Genomic DNA, 19,594 nt, shown 5'->3' on the forward strand with positions numbered 1-19,594 from the left:
TTCCTTAGAACAATGGGAGTTAGTATCACATACCAGGAGTTTCTGGGGTGGGAATATAGTGTACTGGGAATATATTACTATGATGTACTGACTATTCGTGCTCGAATCCTGATTCTACCACTTACTAGTTGGGTGACCACAGGTAAATCACTTAATTATCTGTGCCTCAGTCTTCATCATATATAAAGTGGGGATAATAATAGGGCCTACTACAGAGGCTGTTGTATTAAATGGAAAACTTCTTAGCATAGTTTAAACACATTGTAAGAACACAATAAATAGGAGTTATTATTCTTGGCACCTGCTTGAGACTGAGTTTTCCTCCAAGCTCTTATTCTGGGTGTAAGATAAAAACCAAGAATACTTGACACATGGGTGCCCGAACTGGCCTCACTCTTTGTTTTGTTTTGGCCTCACTCTTAACTTATCCCAGGACCTTGAGCTCAACAAGCAGCTCATTAAACAGGAATAGTCATAAATCTTGACTAATTACACAGACATGTCACCTAATGTTTGTGAAGCCCAGTGACTTATTCTGCCTGACCCAGGGTCAGGCACCAAACACCCTATTCAGTCGTAAAAGCAAAATACTACCAAAAAACTTAGAAAATGCAGAGGCTCCATAAGTTAGTGTAGCAGAGAATTAAAGCAGGCACCCAGGAAGAGCAAATCAATCCTTGGACTGTAATCTCCTAACATGAAGACAGGGAGAGAGATCATTTAGAATGCCTCAGCATACATGGGGACGGGACAGGGGGCGGGCCCCAGAGCAGGATGTACGCCCAAGGCTTTGACTCTAACTTGGGCTGTGGGAGGACTGTGAACCTTTCACCTCTTAAAAAAACAAAACAAAACAAAACAAAACCAGGAACAACAACATGTATGGTTATCCTAATTAATTTAAGCCAATTAAAAGGCTTTAGGCAAACTGTGGCCCCAGTAAGTGGCTTGTTTGTGAGTTGTGACAGGTCCTGAATTCTTCCAGGCTCCCCTTCCAATTTCATTCTTCCACTTGACCTCCCCTCTCCCCACTACTTTATCCTCAGGCAATGGATTCTCTTCCTAGACCTAGAGGTCACTCTAGGGGGGCCCACTCGAGGAGTGTATTGGAAGGCCCATTACTGAAACCTTAAAACTGGAAAGAAAAAAATAATAATAATGGCGCACAACACGTAGGTTTTACAGGTGCTGTCCCTGAGGTTGAAGCAAAGAAGAAACTGCTAGCACAGCTGTTAGCTTCCCATGTCCTAAATGGTAGATAGCTGTAATGTAGTGGCAAGAGCACTGCACACGGAGTCGTGCAATCCTGGTGTCCTACCATCTCATAACTTTGATACTTTAGACCGGTTCCCTAACCGTTCTGGGCTTTAGTTTCTTCCTCTGTAAAGTATGGATAACAATACCGCCTATCTAACAGCTCGCTGCGGTTGAAAGTGAACGAAAGACTATCTCGTTGGGGATCTCTGTAAAGTACTGTACGGAAGGCGTTAGAGCCTTAACTCCTCCCCACCCCCAACCACGCACGTTACAAACCAGCAGTCACCACTAACATAGCCTGCCCCCTCCTAAGGAATCATGGGCCGTGAAGTCCTTTGATGGCCACACCCTCGTTTACTGTCATGGTGGTGAGAACTACGCATCCCAGACTGCAATAGTGAGGCCGCAGTCACGACCGCCCCCTACTCCGCCCTCCTTGCGCACAGCCTCCTGTGACATGTAGTCCCGGATCCTAGGAGGTTCGCCGGCAAAAGGGCGCGGAGGAACCACAAACCCCAGAAAGCCTCGCGCCCGCTCTTCTCCCTCCTCTCTAGGAGTCGGAGTGCTGTTTTTGTTGTTGGTGAAAGGTGAGGGAACAGCTGATCCGTCTGTGGGGTAAGAAACTTGGCCTAATTTGGGGGCGATCTTATGGGGAGTCACCCCGCTTTCCAGTCTGTGAAGGGATAAGCTAAGGAGACTATAAAGGTGATGCAGGAGCGTTTGGGTTTTAACGCTTTCCGTACTGAAGAAGCCACCCCCACTGTTTGGGGAGTTCTTGGTCTCAGGGGGGCCCTAATCAAGAGGTTGACCCCTCATTGTGTTCACTTTCCTCTCAGTCCTTCTCTATAAAGCTTGATACGCTGAAGGGAGGTGGGGAGAGGCTGAAATCTTTGCTCTTTTTCACCCATGCAAGACTTGGCCCCCACAACCCTTCCCTTCCCCCCTTCCCATTCCCCCGCCCCTCGCCAATCCAAAAGCTTTACGACACTGACTCCCTGGGGATAAAACCTTACAAGATGTAGAACGTCAAGGAACTCTAGATGCCTGCAGAGTGCGAACACCTCAGTCTGGCTACATGCATACACTTTAGGTGCCCAGAGCTCTTTCGGGCCTGGGGAATGTTTCAAACTGTTAAGGATTTTATTTGTGGAGAGTATTTGGGAGTCCCCAGGCTTAGATCTTTGGGGCAATTGATCCTCCCGCCCCCTTAGAAAGCCAGAGAATTGTATTTGGAGAAAACATGGACTGGTTTTAACTAGCGATTTTTTAAAGAGATGAAAATCCGAAGAAACTTCTTTTTCTCAATTCAGTCCCTTTTTTAGAGGTAGAAGTTGTTCCGTTTTGTAGAGTTGGCCCACTTTTCTTTCTCTACCTAGTTTCTGTCTTCTTTTAAAGTTCCTAACCTCCTGACTTCAGCCTGGTGTGCGTTTGTGATGTTTGGAAGCATACACATGACTAGTGGCTATGACTGGATGCCGGATGCTGTCAGTTGTGGCTGACTCGGATGAAGATTAGTGGACTAGAGAGATGACGATGGTCATCTCACAGCCCTGGACCGAGGAGTTCTCTTGATTGTTATTGTTATCTTTTCTCACCCCACCCCCATATTTTCCCATTAACTCTCCCTACTTAACTTGAAACATCCTATAGTGTACCTCCAACTACCAATCTCAATCTTCCTCTCAATCTCATCCTATAGTGTACCTCCAACTACCAGTCCAAGCAGATGGAGGGATTCAAGCACTTAAAAATAAGGCTAAGGGAAGCGGAGAGAAGATGGGGAGGGAAATACTGAAGCTGGGTTAACATATAGTCAAACTAGAAGGTTTATAGTCTTGCTTCAGGCAAGACCCAAAGATAAGAACGTTAGGTTTTTTTGAACTATCTCTTCCTTCTCTGATTTTATATATATATTTCCCCTTCTGAGGGCCCCTTACTTCCCACCTTCCAGTCTGTCCCCTGCCCAGGGGTGGGGCTTTCCTGGCTTCAGGCCCCGCCCCCCATTCCATCTCCCCACACCACCACGTTCCTGCTTAGTGTTTCACTCCACCCTTGTAGCAGCCGCCTCCAGAATTCTTGGCTTCCTGGAGTAATGAAGTTGAGGACAGAACCTGTCTTTTCTTATATCCTCCCTTTCCCTTTGTCTCTTGGATGAGAGTGGAAGCTTGCTTGCTTTCTTTTTTTTTTTTTTTTTCCACGGGGTAGATAGCTCAGAGAGGGAGCCTGAGGATTGGACTGTTTCCTCTCCCATATTCTAGCTCTGAAGACTCAATCATTACTTCAGAGATTAGTTGTTGTTTTCAGGTGTCATAAGCCATTCCTGTGCACAGTTGGGTTAACAAGCCCAAGAGTGGGCAGAGAGAGACTGGCTCAGAATGAGGAGGCCTCACACCTCAGTTGGATTTTGAATTCAAGAGCCAAAAATATATGGGGGATGGGATGTGGAGATGGAGGCTGAAGAATTCGGAATGCTCAAGGATGTTAAGAGGTAAAAAAGGGGGGACCACAGAGCCTAGGAAACAGATTTGATTGGGGGGGGCAGTGAAAAGGGAGCAGAAATTAGAGATCTTAACTCTAGAAAGAGTCTATGATTCAGAGTGGGTGCAGTGTGAGACAGGATGTGGACTGACTTGGAAGGCCAGACTTATGTCATATAGACTAAGAGTGATACATCTAAAAGGGTCCTATGACCCAGCGGTCCCCAACCTTTTTGGTGCCAGAGACCAGTGCTCCTATAAGAATCTAATGGCTGATGGTCTGAGGTAGAGCTGAGGCAGTGATGCTAGCGCTGGGGAGCAGCTACAAATATAGATGAAACTTTGCTTGCCCGTCACTCATCTCCTGCTGGCGGCCCAGTTGTGGTACTGGTGGTACCGGTCCGCATCCTAGGGGTTAGGGACCCCTGCTATAACCCTTAGGGACTAGACAGATATGTCTTCATCTCCAGGTGTAGTGGCAGGGACTGTAGTTAGGAGGGGATGAAGTTGAGGGGAAAAATGGAGTGGAGAGACTTTAGGATATTTATCTTTTGTTTCACAGGAGGGCAGAATGGAAGAATCATCACTAAACCGGGCACCATCTCGGTGTGGAGTCAGCTTTCTGAATGTAGCCCGGACCTACATCCCCAACACCAAGGTGGAATGTCACTACACCCTTCCCCCAGGCACCGTGCCCAGTGCCAGTGACTGGATTGGCATCTTCAAGGTATCCCTGGAACCCCTTTTGGCTCAGACTCATGAGCCATGGGTTGGTTGGAATAAGACAAACACAAGATTGAGGTTCTTGAATTCTCAATCTTGTGTTGATAGAGAAGGGAAAAAGATGTCACAGGAAAAAGATCTGTCAGAGGCTGTCTGTATAAGCAAAGCTCACCTACCCATTTGAGGTTTGCTCTCTCCTGACACATATGTGTCCCTTCACTTTTCCTCTCTCTCATCATCCTTGCCCCTGTAACACCATTCTATCATCCCTTTCTACCATCCATAGCTGGTAGTTCCATCACCATAATTCTCTCCCATCTTGGGCTTTCACAGGTGGAGGCTGCCTGTGTTCGGGATTACCACACGTTTGTGTGGTCTTCAGTGCCTGAAAGTGCATCTGATGGTTCCCCTGTCCATGCCAGTGTCCAGTTCCAAGGTATAAGGGAAGATGGAAAACTGGGGAGGAGGAACCAAGGGGATAGAGGTTTGGAAAAAGGAAGTGGGCTCAGAAACATAAAAGTTAGACACAGGACAGGAAAAAATAAGTATAAATAAATAAAATATATATATCCAATAGGATTTAGCAGACATAGAATTAAGGGACTATCACAGAATCAGAAACTTAGGGATGGAAGGAATTGTGGAGAGCAGCTAATCCAGCCTCCTACCAAAAGATGGAGGAACTAGAGAGTGGGGAAGAAGAAAAGGTGGTGTCATATATTTAGAATCATTGGATTCTAAAGACCTGGGTTCAAATCTCAGCTCTAATACTTACAAGCTATTTGATCTTAGGCAAAAATACTTAACCGCTCTGTGTTTGTTATTTTAGCAGTAAAAGGGGATGCCTGGCTTGCAGGAATAATGTAAGGATTTTAAATGATATAGGTAAAACTGTTAGCAAGTGCCTGATACATTGTGGGCACTCAATAAATAGTTCCTATTATTATTGTTACTATTATTATTAAGGAGGGTAGGTTTGGGAAAGAGAGGAAGGAGAGAACTAGGCAGAAAGGAGAGAGAAGATTATCCCAGGGAACAGAAATAGCCTGTGGGAAGTGGAGAAGAGAGAAAGCAAAATACAGAACAGAGAGCAAGGAGCCAGAGCCAAAGACAGTGGATAATTTGATACACCAGGGGCACCTCAGATCATATTGGGGTCCTGGGTTCATTCTTCTTCCTACAGCCAGCTACCTGCCCAAACCAGGAGCCCAGCTCTACCAGTTCCGATACGTGAACCGCCAGGGCCGGGTGTGTGGGCAGAGTCCCCCTTTCCAGTTCCGAGAGCCAAGGCCCATGGATGAACTAGTGACTCTGGAAGAGACTGACAGCGGCTCTGACATCCTGCTTGTTGTCCCCAAGGCAACTGTGCTTCAGGTGAGAACAGCAGCAGAGCTGTTCCTGGGCAAAAGAGTGGGAGGACAGCAAGGGACCCCTTCCCACTGCACCCTCCCCTCAGCTGTAGCTTCAGCTGGAGACCTCATTGAGAGTTACAGAAAGTCTTGCCTTCAAGAAAGTCTCAATCTAACATAGACATGAACATGTAGGGCAGAAAAGCAAGCCACCCACGGACCAACATCACTCAAGATTTCATAAGAGCCTTTTGATCCTTCCTTCTTCAAGTGCTATATCCTGCCTATATCCCTGGAGGAAGATGCAGAGGGTGGAGTGAGGCCACTGCAGGGAAGGAACAGCCAGAGGAAGGGGAGGATGAGACCCACTTCCAGGATAGATGAAGAGTGAGAGCAGATAGGTATGGCCCCAGGCCTGCTGTATCTAGTACCAAAGGTGCCACCCACATGTGGCTCTTGAGCACTTTAAACATGACTGGTCCAAATTGAGATGTACTGTATGAGTAAACCACATACCAGATTTTGAAGACTTAGTTTTAAAAAAAAAAAAGAGTGTAAAAGATTTTCATAACTTTTTATATTGATTACATGTTGAAATGATAATATTTTAGGTAGACTGAGTTAGAGAAAATATTGTTAAAATTTGTTTCATTTGTTTCTTATTAGTAATTTTTTTAAAGTGACTACTAGAAAATTTTAAATTATACATGTGGCTCAAATTATTTTTCTGTTGGACCAAATAGAGAAGAATTCAGGAGTGGAAGTAGACATTAGCAAGGAAGACTCCCTGAGGAAGGTGAGGGCCAGGGCTAGGTAGGGAGGAAGTACACTCCCCAGACAGGAGGACAGGCCTGAGGAAGGCTTAGAAGGGGAAAATGAGTAGCTTATCTGTGATTTAGATAAACTCCTACCCTCTAGAACGCTCTATACACATGGAATCAACACATGAGTCAAGAGATGTATGAGCTTCTACCCTGTGTTGTTTTTACATTTATTATTTTCATTACTATTACCTTACAACAACCTATACTAAGGGATCACTTTACAAATGAAGACACAGAGACTCAGAGAAATTAAGTCACTTGTTCAGAGTCACATAACTAATAAGGATTGTATTGGAGATTTAAACCCACATCTATCTGATTCCAGAACAGATAGGGTGAAATGAGGGGAGCCATCCTTTTTGTCTGTGCAGATTGAGAAAGACAAGGGTCCCTGCAGTTGCTAAGTGAAGCAGGGACCAGGCCTTGGGTGGGGAATGGTAAGAGAGGGGTAAGCAGTTAAGAGTGCCAGCTGGTATGTCTCCTGGGTGGTGGGCAGGCTTCAGTAGCACACAAAGCCTCCCCTTACTTGCCTCTTTGTAGCCTGTGCTAATGTAACTTCCCAACCCTGAAATGCATCTGCAGAATGATTGGGAAGGGACCTTGGAATGGGTACTTCACAGGCATACCTCTCTTTCCATCCTGCCCCCTGTAGAACCAGCTGGATGAGAGCCAGCAAGAGAGGAATGACCTGATGCAACTAAAGCTGCAGCTGGAGGGGCAGGTCATGGAGCTGAGGAGCCGAGTGCAGGAGCTCGAGATGGCTCTGGCAACTGCCAGGCAGGAGCATGCAGAGCTGATGGAGCAATACAAGGTGAGAGTTGGGCCACGTAGGGGACGGACCTAGCTGCTCACCTAGGGTCCAAAATCTGAACCTAGTGAAGAGGATAAAGGGGAGACGTTCATGGGCTATTTTTGGCATCAGAGAAATAGGTTTAAGGGCTAACAAGTGGGATTAAAGTTGATATGAGAGGATACACATCCCAAATTTGTAATGAGATACAGTTCTTTGAACACAGGAATGCTGAGGCAGGGCAGAGGTGGCTCACTGTATTCACCAGTAAGGGAATATTCCCTTAGTTTCTTTTTCGAGGAAGGTGACTGGATAGGGAGGTGGGCACAGTCAAACTCTGGTATGTTGCACTCTTTGAGATGAGTGTCAACTTCTCTCTTCTTCTGGGGGAACTTTAATTCTAGGGGCTTTCCCGGTCCCACGGGGAGCTCACTGAAGAGAGGGACATCCTGAGCCGGCAGCAGGGAGACCACGTGGCACGCATCCTGGAGCTGGAAGATGATATCCAGACCATCAGTGACAAAGTTCTGACAAAGGAGGTGGAGCTAGACAGGTGAGGAGACCTACTCTCTTCCCATTACTTCCCATCATTTCCTATGACCCCGGAACTCCAGCTTTCTGTTTCAGGCAAGCAAGGCTACACTCTGTCTCACATGGTTTCTTTTTCCCTTATCAACCTCATTACATAGGGTATTCCAGTTACTAAGGATATCTTTTTCTGCCTAGGCTCCCTTCCATCTTTCCTAACCTATTCTGTATTCCTCAACTTCAGCAGCAATCATAGTTAACCATTTATTGTGCAGCAAAGGCTAAGCAGGAGCTAGGAGTAGAGGATTTGGAAAAAAGAATGGGTAGAATAGTCAATGCAAGTTAAGAGAGGATGGATTTCAGATTTTATCACAGCAAAGAATAAGATTAGACTCTGTTCTCACTATTAGGAAATGTTAAAACTGGTGATCTATGAATGTTAGGGAATCTCTCCCCTGAAAAAAAGGTATAAATCATAGTATCTTTGCATTGAGAGGGATATAAGGTATTTAAGAGGGTATGTAAGAGAAGATCACTATCTTAGAAGGCAGCTTTTTTCAATATCGGACAGCTGTTATTTTTGTATCTCTTGTATTGAGCCAAACTCTACCATCCTATAACTTTTAACCATTGGTCCTGGTTTAGACCTCTGGAGCCACATAGAATAAATTTCTTTCTTCTACCAGACAATTATTATTTCTACAAAATAGCACAAATATTGACCAGCTCCCCTGCCTATTCTTCAAATTTCATCAGGAGAAATACTCTAATTCTTTCTTTTATCAAATGACACACAATTTTCATTAATTTAGTACTGGTAGATTTGATATTTTTTTAAATTCTTTAAAGAAAAGAGGCATTCTATCCAAGAGTAAAAAGTGAGTTGATCCCTGAGGCTTCTTCAGTCCAGGATATATTAGTCTTGCCTTAGAGAGAGACTAAGTGTCTAGGTTCTCGATCAGGGAATGGAAAAGCAGGGATCAGACTGAGCATTTGGAAAAGATTAAAGACTGTCTACACCAGGGTTTAGCAAACTATGGCCCATGTGCCAGATCTCACCTGCTACTTGTTTTTTAATAACCCCTGAGGCAAAAATGGTTTTGACAATTTTTAATGGTTGACATGGGAAATTTTTTTACATGGGAGACTACGTGAAATTCAAATTTCAGCGTTTATAAATAAAGTTTTATTGGAACAGCCATGCTCTCTCATTTACTTATAGTCTATGCTGTTTCCACACTACAGTGGCAGAGTTGAGTAGTTGCCACAGAAACCACATGGCCTGTAAAGCCTAAAATATTTACTGTTAGGCCTTTTACAGAAAAAGTCTGCCAACTTCTAACCTAGACCAAAAGTTTATAATCAGCATTTCTAGAAGAGACTGGATTCAAGTCTCTTGACTGAGTGAAAACAACAAGGGAGCCATCAACAGAACATTCCTTAAAGTGATACAATAAAGAAAAGGAAAAAATTGTTTATTTCTAGATTGTGCTCTAGAACCAGGAATCTTAGGTACCTGGGGCTCAGAACAAGATTGTCTTGGTTTGGGGATTTGAGCATCCCAGAGAGAAGTAGAGGTCTGGGCCTAGGGAATCATCAGTAGAAGATCTTAAGCCAGAAGTGCCTGGCCTTCATTCCTTCTCTGGTGACCAGTCAGTTATCTGATATCCCATCCTTCTACTCACAGGGTTAGGGACACAGTGAAGGCCCTGACTCGGGAACAAGAGAAGCTCCTTGGGCAACTGAAGGAAGTGCATGCAGATAAGGAGCAAAGTGAGGTAAGGGCTCAGGGTTGATTTGCTTTCTCAGTTGTTCATCCAGCGTTCATTGAGTCTCTTCTGAGTGCTGGGCACCAAAGGGGATAAAAATGTAAAGAAAACGTTGTGTACACTCTCCTAGGGAACACAAGTCTTATACACAAATCAGGATTTGTCAAAGGGGAACATAGTAAGTGTCACAGAGAGTATAATAAAGTGTCATGATGCTCCATGGAGGTAAATGGGGGAACGTCTTGTTAGGGACATTAGAAAGAATTTTTAAAAAGAGGGCATAAATTAGCCTAGTATTTCTAAATTTTTTTAGCAGTATAACCCTTTCTGCCCCACTCTGCAATGAAGTTTTACATCTTAAGTGAAACCTCACTGAATAAAATAAAAGCAATATTTTGCTACTATGAATTTATTTTTATAAATTTAAAAGTATAACATTTACTTATAAAGTCATGAAAGCAATTAGGTAATTTTGATGGATACCAAACCTTGAAATTAGAGGTTATGGATGACTGTTCTGTCAGCCTTAGCAACTAATGTATCTCTGAATTTGTTTTGGTTGTACAATATTGAAAACACCTTGAGTCACACACAAGTGAGTGCGAATTGATAATAATTTTTAAACTATCCACCTTGCAATCTGTTTGTTCTTCACTTCAATAGAAAATACAGTAGAAACTTTATTATGATATTTGCACAAAAATGAATTAACCTGGAAGCACATGTCAGTGGATTGGTGATCTCTAATGTGTTAACTTGTGAGTTTGTGCATCATTGTTTTATTAGAGTTTTTAATAATTTAGAAGTTTAAGCCAAATACTTGCAGAACTTCTAAATGGCTTTCTCAGAACCCTAGTCTTCTGTAAAAGATTGTTTGAAAACTATTTGCTCAGCAATGAAGGATAGGTAGAATTTGAATAAACAGATGAAAGGAAGCCATTGTAGGAACGGGAAAACATGAGCAAAGGCTTAGAACACCCAGAACACTCAGGGCAGTTGAATGTGTGGGTAAAGAGTTTGCAGTAAGCCCTACATCAGATTGTAAATGATCTTGAGTTTAATCTTTATTCTGCAAGCAGTAAGAGGCATTGATGATTTAAAGAACTGTACTTAAGATTAATCTGATTGCCTTGTGGAAAATAAACTAGTTGTAAGGTTATTAAGCAGTCCAAGCAAGAAATGACCAGAGCCTAAGCTAACGTGGTCATGGAGATAGAAAAGAGAAAATGCCTGTGAACAAGATGGAAGATGGAGAAGCAATAGGCTTTTCTGTGGGCCACTAGGAAGAGAACATAGCCAAGCATGACACCAAGATATCTGAGTGACTTGCGAAGCAGTTAGTACCATGGACAGAAATAAAAGTGGAAATGCCTATGGTAGCCTGGAAGAATATGCTGAGTTTGCAGGGCCTATAGGATACCCAGACTGTGTTTTGATTTAAAAGGAAGAGTGTGGAAGCAGAAATGGGACACGGGATACCTAGATTCATGTAAGATCCTAGGCTCTGACAGGATACCTCGTTTTGGGAGCTGGAGACTAGATGTTTAGAATTAAGCCACTTTCAGCTGAGAACCCAAGGAGGGCTGGCAAGAACTGAATGCTTGAGTCTGTGTTAAATCTGAGAAGTAGAACCTTGACCTCTCTCATCACAGTGGTTCACCTCCCTGGGCACCCCAAATACACATACCCCTTTCTTTACCTACTCTCCGCCTCCATCAGGCCGAGCTCCAAATGGCACAACAGGAGAATCGTCGCTTGAATTTGGAACTCCAGGAGGCCAAGGGCCGGCAGGAGGAGCAGGGTGCTCAGGTCCAGAGACTGAAGGACAAGGTGGCCCAGATGAAGGACACCCTAAACCAGGCCCAGCAGCGGGTGGTGAGTGAAACCCTAGGCAACAAGAAGCAGAGAAAGTTCCAAGGGGTAGTTGTAGAAAAGTATGGGGAAAGACATGGCTAAAGATTTAACAACCCAATCCTGAGTCCTGATGCGGGGGGTCGGGGGGAAGCCTCCCTGGTTCATGATGACTCACTGGGAGCCCTGATCTCCATTTCATCTTTTCTTCTGAGGCTGAGCTGGAGCCCCTGAAGGAGCAGCTTCGAGGGGCCCAGGAGCTTGCAGCTTCAAGCCAGCAGAAAGCCGCTCTTCTTGGGGAAGAGTTGGCCAGCGCAGCCAGAGCCAGGGACCGCACCATAGCCAAGTTACACCACAGCCGCCTGGAAGTGGCTGAAGTCAACGGCAGGCTGGCTGAGCTCAGTCTGCACTTGAAGGAGGAAAAAAGCCAATGGAGCAAGGAGCGGGCAGGGATGCTGCAGAGTGTGGAGGTAGAGCAGTGTGGGGACCTGGCAGGCTCACCTCTATGTGGTCAGATCTCCTGGGAGGAGAGAAAGTGGGTGGTGGGAACTTCAGAAGACTTGAGGGGCAGGGGCTATGAGGGAGGAACACTTCACCGTCTAGGTGTGACCCATCCCTAAGCAGAGTGTCTCAACCCTGGTCTCCATAGCAACTTAGTTAGCATCTTGATTCAGAAACATTTACCATTCTAGGCACCAAGCTATGCCGTATGCCATTCCTGATCAGCAAGGTGCCTTCCTGTCAGGTCCCTTCATTCAAGGAAGTGAAGGAATGAGGAAGGCAGGAAGGGAAAATTGTTCCCAAAAGATTCAATTAAATGAAGGGATGCGATGAGAGATGGTGCTGTTGCCAGGGGCATCCCTTTGCCTTCACCCTGCTATTTTCCTTTCTGGCCATCTCCCAGGCAGAGAAGGACAAGATCCTGAAGCTGAGTGCAGAAATACTTCGGCTGGAAAAGGCCATTCAAGAAGAGAGGACACAGAATCAAGTGCTCAAGACTGAACTGGCCCGGGAAAAGGATTCTAGCCTGGTGAGGTGCCTAGCCACCCCTGAGTCCTGGTCTCATGGCTTCCTGAGGCCAATGCCCCTCCGTCTTAGGTGTGGGCTCAAAAGTGCAAGGTGCTCACTTATATGTTGGAGGCGGCATCTCACTTGCACACCTCTCAGCCCTCACTGGTTTGAAACATGCAGTGTCCCTTTCTGCTCTCAGGGCCCACATTCTGGGTGTAGTAGTGATGACTTAAAAGAATTTTAGAGTGGCCCTACTATGACCAAGGCCTTTGCAGCCCAGCCCAGAGCAGTCATCCAGGTCTCCATTCGAGAGGCAGAAACTAGGACTCAGGCAACTGAATCTCCCTCAACCAAGACAAAAGACTCATGGAAAAAATGTTGGAGCTTCCCCTATGTGTGTTTGGGCAAGAGAGAAACAAAGGCATGGAGAGAAGTGCTTCTAGATTGTTGGTCCAGGTCCCAGAGCCCAGAGCCCAGGTTCTTGGAGGTACATTCAAGGCTTCAGACTGCACCTGGCCCTTTTCCCTTAGGTGCAATTGTCAGAGAGTAAGCGGGAGCTGACAGAGCTGCGGTCAGCCCTGCGTGTGCTCCAGAAGGAAAAGGAACAGTTGCAGGAGGAGAAGCAGGTGAGAACCCCTAACTCAGGCCCCCTAGACACCAGAACTGAGGACTTGGGGTCTAGAAACTTTGTATGTTCTTGTCATCTCTTGGCCGAGAAACTGGTATTTCTAAGAGGGCCCAGAAGCTAAAAATGGCACCATGGCTCCTCTTATTAGCTGACTTGGCAGGACAGGGGACAATTGCTGGTGGAAGGGAGGGATGTACAGAGTGAAGAAGGGCCTTTGTGAGGGGTGGTGAGGATCTACCTTAAGCTGCCCCACCCTTCAGTAAAGGTATGTAATCCAGAGGAGCTCAGATTTAATCATGAATCAAGAAAAGGCTCTGCAGGTTAGTAAAGTTAGCATCTTCCCAGCCTCTAACACCTCACCTCTTTCCTTCCCAACTCCAGGAACTACTAGAGTACATGAGAAAGCTGGAAGCCCGCCTGGAGAAGGTAGCAGATGAGAAGTGGAATGAGGACGCTGCCACAGAGGATGAGGAAGCTGCTGCAGGGCTGAGTCTGTACACCCCCAATCTTGTAACACCTCTTTCCCGCTTTTCCTTCTCCTTCTGGGGAAAGCTCCATGTGACCCCTCTGGGAGCTGCCTGTGCCTTCTGTGTTTTGCCTTTTTCCTTCCCAGACTCTGGCCCCTATCTAATTTAACTATATCCCTTATCTAAAGGAGCCAGAGCTGATCCAACCTTCTAACAATACATCCTTCTTCTCTTCCTGTTCTGCCTGCAGGCTGCCCAGCAGCTCTGACAGACTCAGAGGATGAATCCCCCGAAGACATGAGGCTCCCGCCGTATGGCCTATGTGAGCATGGAGACCCAGGCTCCTCTCCTGCTGGGCCACGAGAGGCTTCTCCTCTAGTTGTCATCAGCCAACCAGCTCCCATTGCTCCCCACCTCTCAGGGCCAGCTGAGGACAGTAGCTCTGACTCGGTGAGCAGTGAAGATGGGGTAGGACCAAGCCCAGTGGCCCAGCCTCCAGAGCAGGAAGTCTTAGCCATACAGGGGTCTCATTTTTTCTTACGTGAAAGGAGGCAGGCCCAGCCTGTCTTCAGGGTCATCCAGTGGACAGCACCCCAAAACCTAATCTGACCCAAAGCCTCACTGCTGTGAGTAACTGTTCTCTACACTCCTCTTCTTATCCCCAAGCCCCCACCAAAACACTTTTCCTGCCTCACTCTTATGACAGCCCACTGTTCTCTGTACTGACCTGGACTACTCTTTCATTATCTGTCCCAGTGTGGTACTCCTCCATCTTGGGACACTAGCTGAAAACCCAACCTATCTCTTTGGTGCCTAGGAGGCTGAAGATGAGAAGTCAGTCCTGATGGCAGCTGTGCAGAGTGGGGGTGAGGAGGCCAACCTGCTGCTTCCTGAACTGGGCAATGCATTCTATGATATGGCCAGGTGAGTGCAGAAGGGGGCGGACAGGAGGGAAATGGGAGAATGCCAGAAAGGGCATGCAGGTGAACAGTCTCCCTGCCCTTCCCCTAACCTCCCTCTTCTTGGCTCCAGCCAAGAAAAGGAGACATAGGTATGATTGACACTGAAAATTACCCACAATTCCAAATCCCAGGTGCCTTCCCAGGAGGTAATCCCTCCCCTCAGCTTATCAATGCACATGTGCACTCAGAGGCCCTGCCTTTAACTGGCTTCTGTATTGTTCTAGCACCATCCTCCGTGGAGCCCAAATTGCCCTGCATCCCCTCTCTCCTGCCCCTACCCCTTTCCCAACTACCAGGTAGGTACCTAGGCTCCATTGGGGGAGGAAGGGAGGTGACCAAGCCCCCAGGGACAGGAACAGGGAGAAAACTGAGATCCAGCATCTATCTGATCACCCCTGAGATGCTGTCCCTCTTCTGTGACTTCCCTGGGGAAACCCTTTGGGTGGTAAAGCAGCAGGGATGGGGAATTCAGGTATCAGATTGCCTCCTCCGCCTTCCACAGCAGGTCAAGAGGGAAAGGCAGGGGTAAGAGAAATTTTATCACTAGCTCTGCCTGGATGTGAGATGCGCTAAGGGCAGGGTGGGAGTGATGCTGTCATCCTTCTTGGCTGGAGCAGGAAGATGAAGGACGATGTCAGACTCATTTTCAGCCTCATTAGGCAGCAGACGGAGATGGAGGGAGGAGAGCAGGAGGTTGGGGGATGGGCTCTACACTACGGAGACCAGCAGGGACTAAAGAAGGTTGGCGGGAGCCAGGGAAACTAAGGCTTCCAGTATTGTGGGGAGAAATATGCTGTGGGAGAGACTAGGAGAGAACTACTAGGATGCTGCATTAGGAACAGGAATCTGGGAGCCCAGGCACATGGGTCCCTCTCCCTGAGGTCCACGAGTCAAGGCAATAGAGCAGACTGACCCTCTCCTTTCCTCTCTGTCTCTTTGTAGTGGCTTTACCGTGGGTCCCTTGTCAGAGGCCAACACTGGGGGCCCTGCCACCCCTCCATGGAAGGAGTGCCCTATTTGTAAGGAGCGCTTCCCAGCTGAGAGTGACAAGGATGCCCTGGAGGACCACATGGATGGACATTTCTTTTTCAGCACCCAGGACCCCTTCACCTTTGAGTGATCTAACCCCTCCCTAGTACAAGCACGAACACACACACGCACATACGACATACTTATGCACAGACACACACTTAGGTCTCATGCCTCTTTTCCAACACAGTGAGTTCCACGATAGTCTGTTCCCTAAGAACCACTCCCATGTGCTCTTTTCACCCTAAGCTCTCCAACTTCATCCTTTCCTACCCGGCTCTTTTGTCCAGGCAGAGGTCCTTCTTGGAAGCAGTGGCTGAACTGACCCACTGAAAGCGGTTTTGGAGGAGCCAGGATGGAGGAGGCATTCCCCAGGAGGAATAGAATCAGCGCCTCCGAGCCCTGGTTGCTTCTCTCACTTTCACCAACCGCCACCACACCACCACCACCACCACACACACACACACACACACACTCACACATACTCTTTGGTGCCCCAAAGCCAATCCCTGGGGCACCTACCCTCTCTTATTTGGGATCTGTGTTTATTCCCCCTGGGTTTCCTCTGGGCCCTGCATTGAGGCAGCAGCATGGACATCACGACCTCTGCAGGTCTCTTTCGGTTCTGAGCTTCATTGGTTCCTCTTACTGTCCCCCACTCCCATTGCTTTCCGCACCCACCTCAGCCTTTCCCATACCATTAGATATTAAGTTTGGAGGGATTTTTTTGTATTTTCGAGGTTTTCTGTACTCTTATCTCCCGCTCCTCCCTGCCACCCTTCCCCTCAGTGTCCTCACATGGAAATAATGCATTTGTGCCTTCTGTGAGGGATGGGGGAACAAATGGCCCCAGGTGCCCCCATTTCCCAGCCCTTCCTCCCTCTCCAGGTTTCCCCCCAGCAATAAGAGCTTTGCCCTAATATCCCTACCCCCCCCCACCTATAATTTGGACAAATATATTTATATTGTAAGTATAACTCTTCTAATAAAATATGTTCTTATCATGAGGTGTGACCAGAGCAAAAACGGTCCAGACACTGGGCTCTTAGACCTTGATGGAGGAGTGAGAGAGGGAAGGGACTCCAGGTGGCTTTATCTTATTGTGTCTCCTGCTGTACTGGCCACAAGTAGAAAGAGGAAGAGGGAGGAACTTTTGTCTTCAGGTGGAGGTCTGGCTTGGGGAATACTGCAGTGGGGAAGGGAGCAAACTGTGGGTTTATGTCGGCTCTGCTCAGGGTTTAGTCCCAGGATGGGGTGGAGTGGGACCCAGATTACTGGACCAAGGTGCATGCCTTGAAAGGCAGGTGAGGTTCCCACCACTCAGTTCTTCGCCCTCCATAGCAGCCATCGTCGTTGCTTTGGGCCAAAGGACAGGCATTACTCCTGTCAAGAGTGCACACCTTTGAGTATCCATTTTGTAAAAAATGCCCTAAACCCCATACCTCTAAAGACTACTTGATTTTCCTCCCAGTCCTGCCTCCCTCTTTTCCTCCATTGCCATCCTCACCCATGCGCACACTCTGACTCCACAGTCACAAAAACACATTCATCCACTCTAACCAGTTTCACAGGCTAGAATACACACACAGCATCATAAAGCATTTATTAAGGACCTGCGCGCTCACTAGCGCTCACAGCAGTGCCCAGCACAAGCCATGCATACAGCCCCCCTTGTTTGCCATCCCAGTAGTTCCCTTATCAGCCACCCCCTATTCCCTTCAGAGCCCCAAGGTGAGCCACTGCCACCCCACCATTCCCCGTCTCCATCCACTTGAAACCCTCCCCCCCACCCCTTCCAGCCCCACCTGGATGACATCTTACATCCTTCCTTCTTCCCTCACATTGCTGTCTCCTAGCAACCCCATCTTATTCCCTGAATCCCTTCCAAGGAAATTAGAGATAATGGATCTCTCCTCTCTCCATCTCAACTCCTCTTTATTGATCCTCCTTTAATGAAAGTTAATTATAACAATGATTTAATTAATAGAATCCCTCTCTTCCTTTATTGCTTCCCGTATTAAGACTATTAATAAATACGAGCTGGGCTGACAGAGGCATCCATCACCCGCCTGGGATTCCCCCCAGCCCTCCTTTTCCCCTCCCTTTGCCCCCTCCCACTCTTGGCCTATAAACTTGCTGGGGTAGTGGGGGTTAATCAGAGAGGAATTATGAGCCAACATCCCCAGCAGGAGGTGCATTTAATGAAATCACTTGTGATTTATGTCTGGGAGGTTGAGGAGAAAATAATCTGGAACCCAGATAACCTGACTTCCAGAAAGGTGGCCCCCTTGTGCAAAAGAAGAAGACAAAAACAGGGACCCAGGGCCCCTGCTCCCACCCTACAGCCCCTGCCAAGGCTCACACACCCCACAGGAGCCACATCGGAAGCTGCACAAGGCTGTTGACACAGGCTGCCAGGCTGAAAGCTCTTATGAGGACTGCAGCATAGGTTTCATTCTTTCTCACCTCCAAAACGACATGATCGTTCTCACTACCTTCCGTTCTCCCAAGCCCGATTCTGCTTCACCTTCCCAAACCTGCTCCACACTCCCCTCCTCCATGAAGCCCTGATTCCCTCATCAGACTCCTCCCTCTGGATATTTAGAGTCCCCAGCTGCTCCTTTCTCTGCCCTTTGTATGTCTTCTGGTGTGCAATCTGCACCTTCAGGCCGGGAGCTTCCCAGTAGTATAGAGCCATTTCTCTTCCTTACTCATGATTTGCCTACCCCAGGATCCAGTGCCTGGTCCCTGACAGGGAGGTCAGGGAAGGATAATTGACTGCATGAGCAGGGAGAGAAGACACCTGGGTTCCTGTTCAAGTTCTTTATCCTACTTACTGTGTCATATTTGGCAACTCAGCCTTTCTACTCATTTCTCTTCTGAAATGGATCATCCCTTTCCCCTGCTTCTCAGCATCCATGCAGAAAACGATGGACCTGAGTGGGCTTGAGAGCCTTGTATGAAATAAAAAGTCAGACCAAGAAGCAGCAAATTGGAACTCCGGTGTCAGTATTTGGTGGGAAATGAATGAAAGTAAACATCATTCCCCACTTACAGAACCTCAATGGCTGCCTCTTACCTATGGAAACATGAAGTACAGACCATTCAGTCCTCCAGTCAGGTCCCACTTGCATTTCCATTTCCCATCCTACCCTAAGGAACCCTGGGCTTCAGCATTACTGAACCACTCCACAGAAATCAGCCCTACTTTTGCAAGCCTCTGAACGTATGCTTTCCCATCAGCTCAAAGGGTACCTCCTCCGTGAAGCCTTACTTGACTTCCTTCAGTTACCCTGTGAGGTACCACATAGAGTACTTTGTAAAAACACACTACGTGTTTACAAGTTTTTCTTCTCTCCTGACTATAAGCAGCTTGAACGTAGACCTGTGTTTTTACATCTCATGTTCCTAAAGTCCAGATGGAGACTGGCACATGGGGTCAGTCTTCCAAAAATAATTTTTAAAATTATTTTAATAAAATATTTCATACATACAAAATAATATATATGTCAGTGTATAAGGGATAAAGGATAGTAAAGTGCACATCATTGGACTTGCTAACCAGCTTTAAAAAACCATTACCAATACTGTTGAAATGTCCTGTGTGGCCTGAAAGGACAAAATGTGATGTCAGTTGGGATAGAGCTATTTCGTGCACTTATTCAAAAAACTTTATAAAGTGCTTTTTACAGGTCACTCATTGGGAATGAAAAACCCTGCCTTCAAAGAGTTCATAGTCAACATCTATCAACAAATACAAGAAAGCAAGATAATGCTACTTTAGAGGTACGCGCAGAGTGCTATAGGACCACGGAGAAGGGGGACTTAACCAAGACTAGAGGAGACAAATCTTCCTATAGGTGACTATGTGGGTGCTGAGTCTTAAATAATGAGTAGATGTGAGCCAGGCACATGCAGGCAGAAGGTAC

At 46.8% G+C, this 19,594-nt stretch overlaps 1 protein-coding gene across 4 annotated transcripts; it reads left to right on the plus strand.

Moving 5' to 3' along the window:
- The first annotated feature begins 1,741 nt into the window (after nt 1-1,741).
- Nucleotides 1,742-15,879, plus strand: CALCOCO1 (calcium binding and coiled-coil domain 1). 4 transcript variants are annotated; one of them, XM_025045071.1, is made up of 17 exons: nt 1,742-1,872; nt 3,549-3,745; nt 4,297-4,461; nt 4,791-4,893; nt 5,641-5,831; nt 7,283-7,441; nt 7,825-7,973; nt 9,636-9,726; nt 11,437-11,592; nt 11,784-12,038; nt 12,473-12,598; nt 13,110-13,205; nt 13,589-13,697; nt 13,925-14,124; nt 14,492-14,598; nt 14,861-14,932; nt 15,579-15,879. In XM_025045071.1, the coding sequence occupies exons 3-17, from the start codon at nt 4,306-4,308 to the stop codon at nt 15,754-15,756; spliced, it is 2,148 nt and encodes a 715-aa protein (XP_024900839.1). In that variant the 5' UTR covers nt 1,742-1,872; nt 3,549-3,745; nt 4,297-4,305; the 3' UTR covers nt 15,757-15,879. The 4 variants fall into 4 exon arrangements, with proteins under 4 accessions (XP_024900839.1, XP_006904572.2, XP_015444077.1 ...); XM_006904510.3 differs by having other exon boundaries at nt 3,562-3,745; XM_015588591.2 differs by lacking the exon at nt 3,549-3,745 and having other exon boundaries at nt 1,743-1,872.
- The last annotated feature ends 3,715 nt before the right edge of the window (nt 15,880-19,594 follow it).

This window comes from Pteropus alecto, unplaced genomic scaffold, assembly GCF_000325575.1.
Source record: "Pteropus alecto unplaced genomic scaffold, ASM32557v1 scaffold220, whole genome shotgun sequence".
NCBI lineage: Eukaryota > Metazoa > Chordata > Mammalia > Chiroptera > Pteropodidae > Pteropus > Pteropus alecto.

Bases quoted from the DNA above. Each gene is read 5' to 3' on its own strand.
- CALCOCO1 (XM_025045071.1), top strand. From the start codon at position 4,306: ATGGAAGAATCATCACTAAACCGGGCACCATCTCGGTGTGGAGTCAGC. The intron at 11,593-11,783 runs GTGAGTGAAACC...TTTTCTTCTGAG, and splicing joins ACCAGGCCCAGCAGCGGGTG to GCTGAGCTGGAGCCCCTGAA. The intron at 14,933-15,578 runs GTAGGTACCTAG...GTCTCTTTGTAG, and splicing joins ACCCCTTTCCCAACTACCAG to TGGCTTTACCGTGGGTCCCT.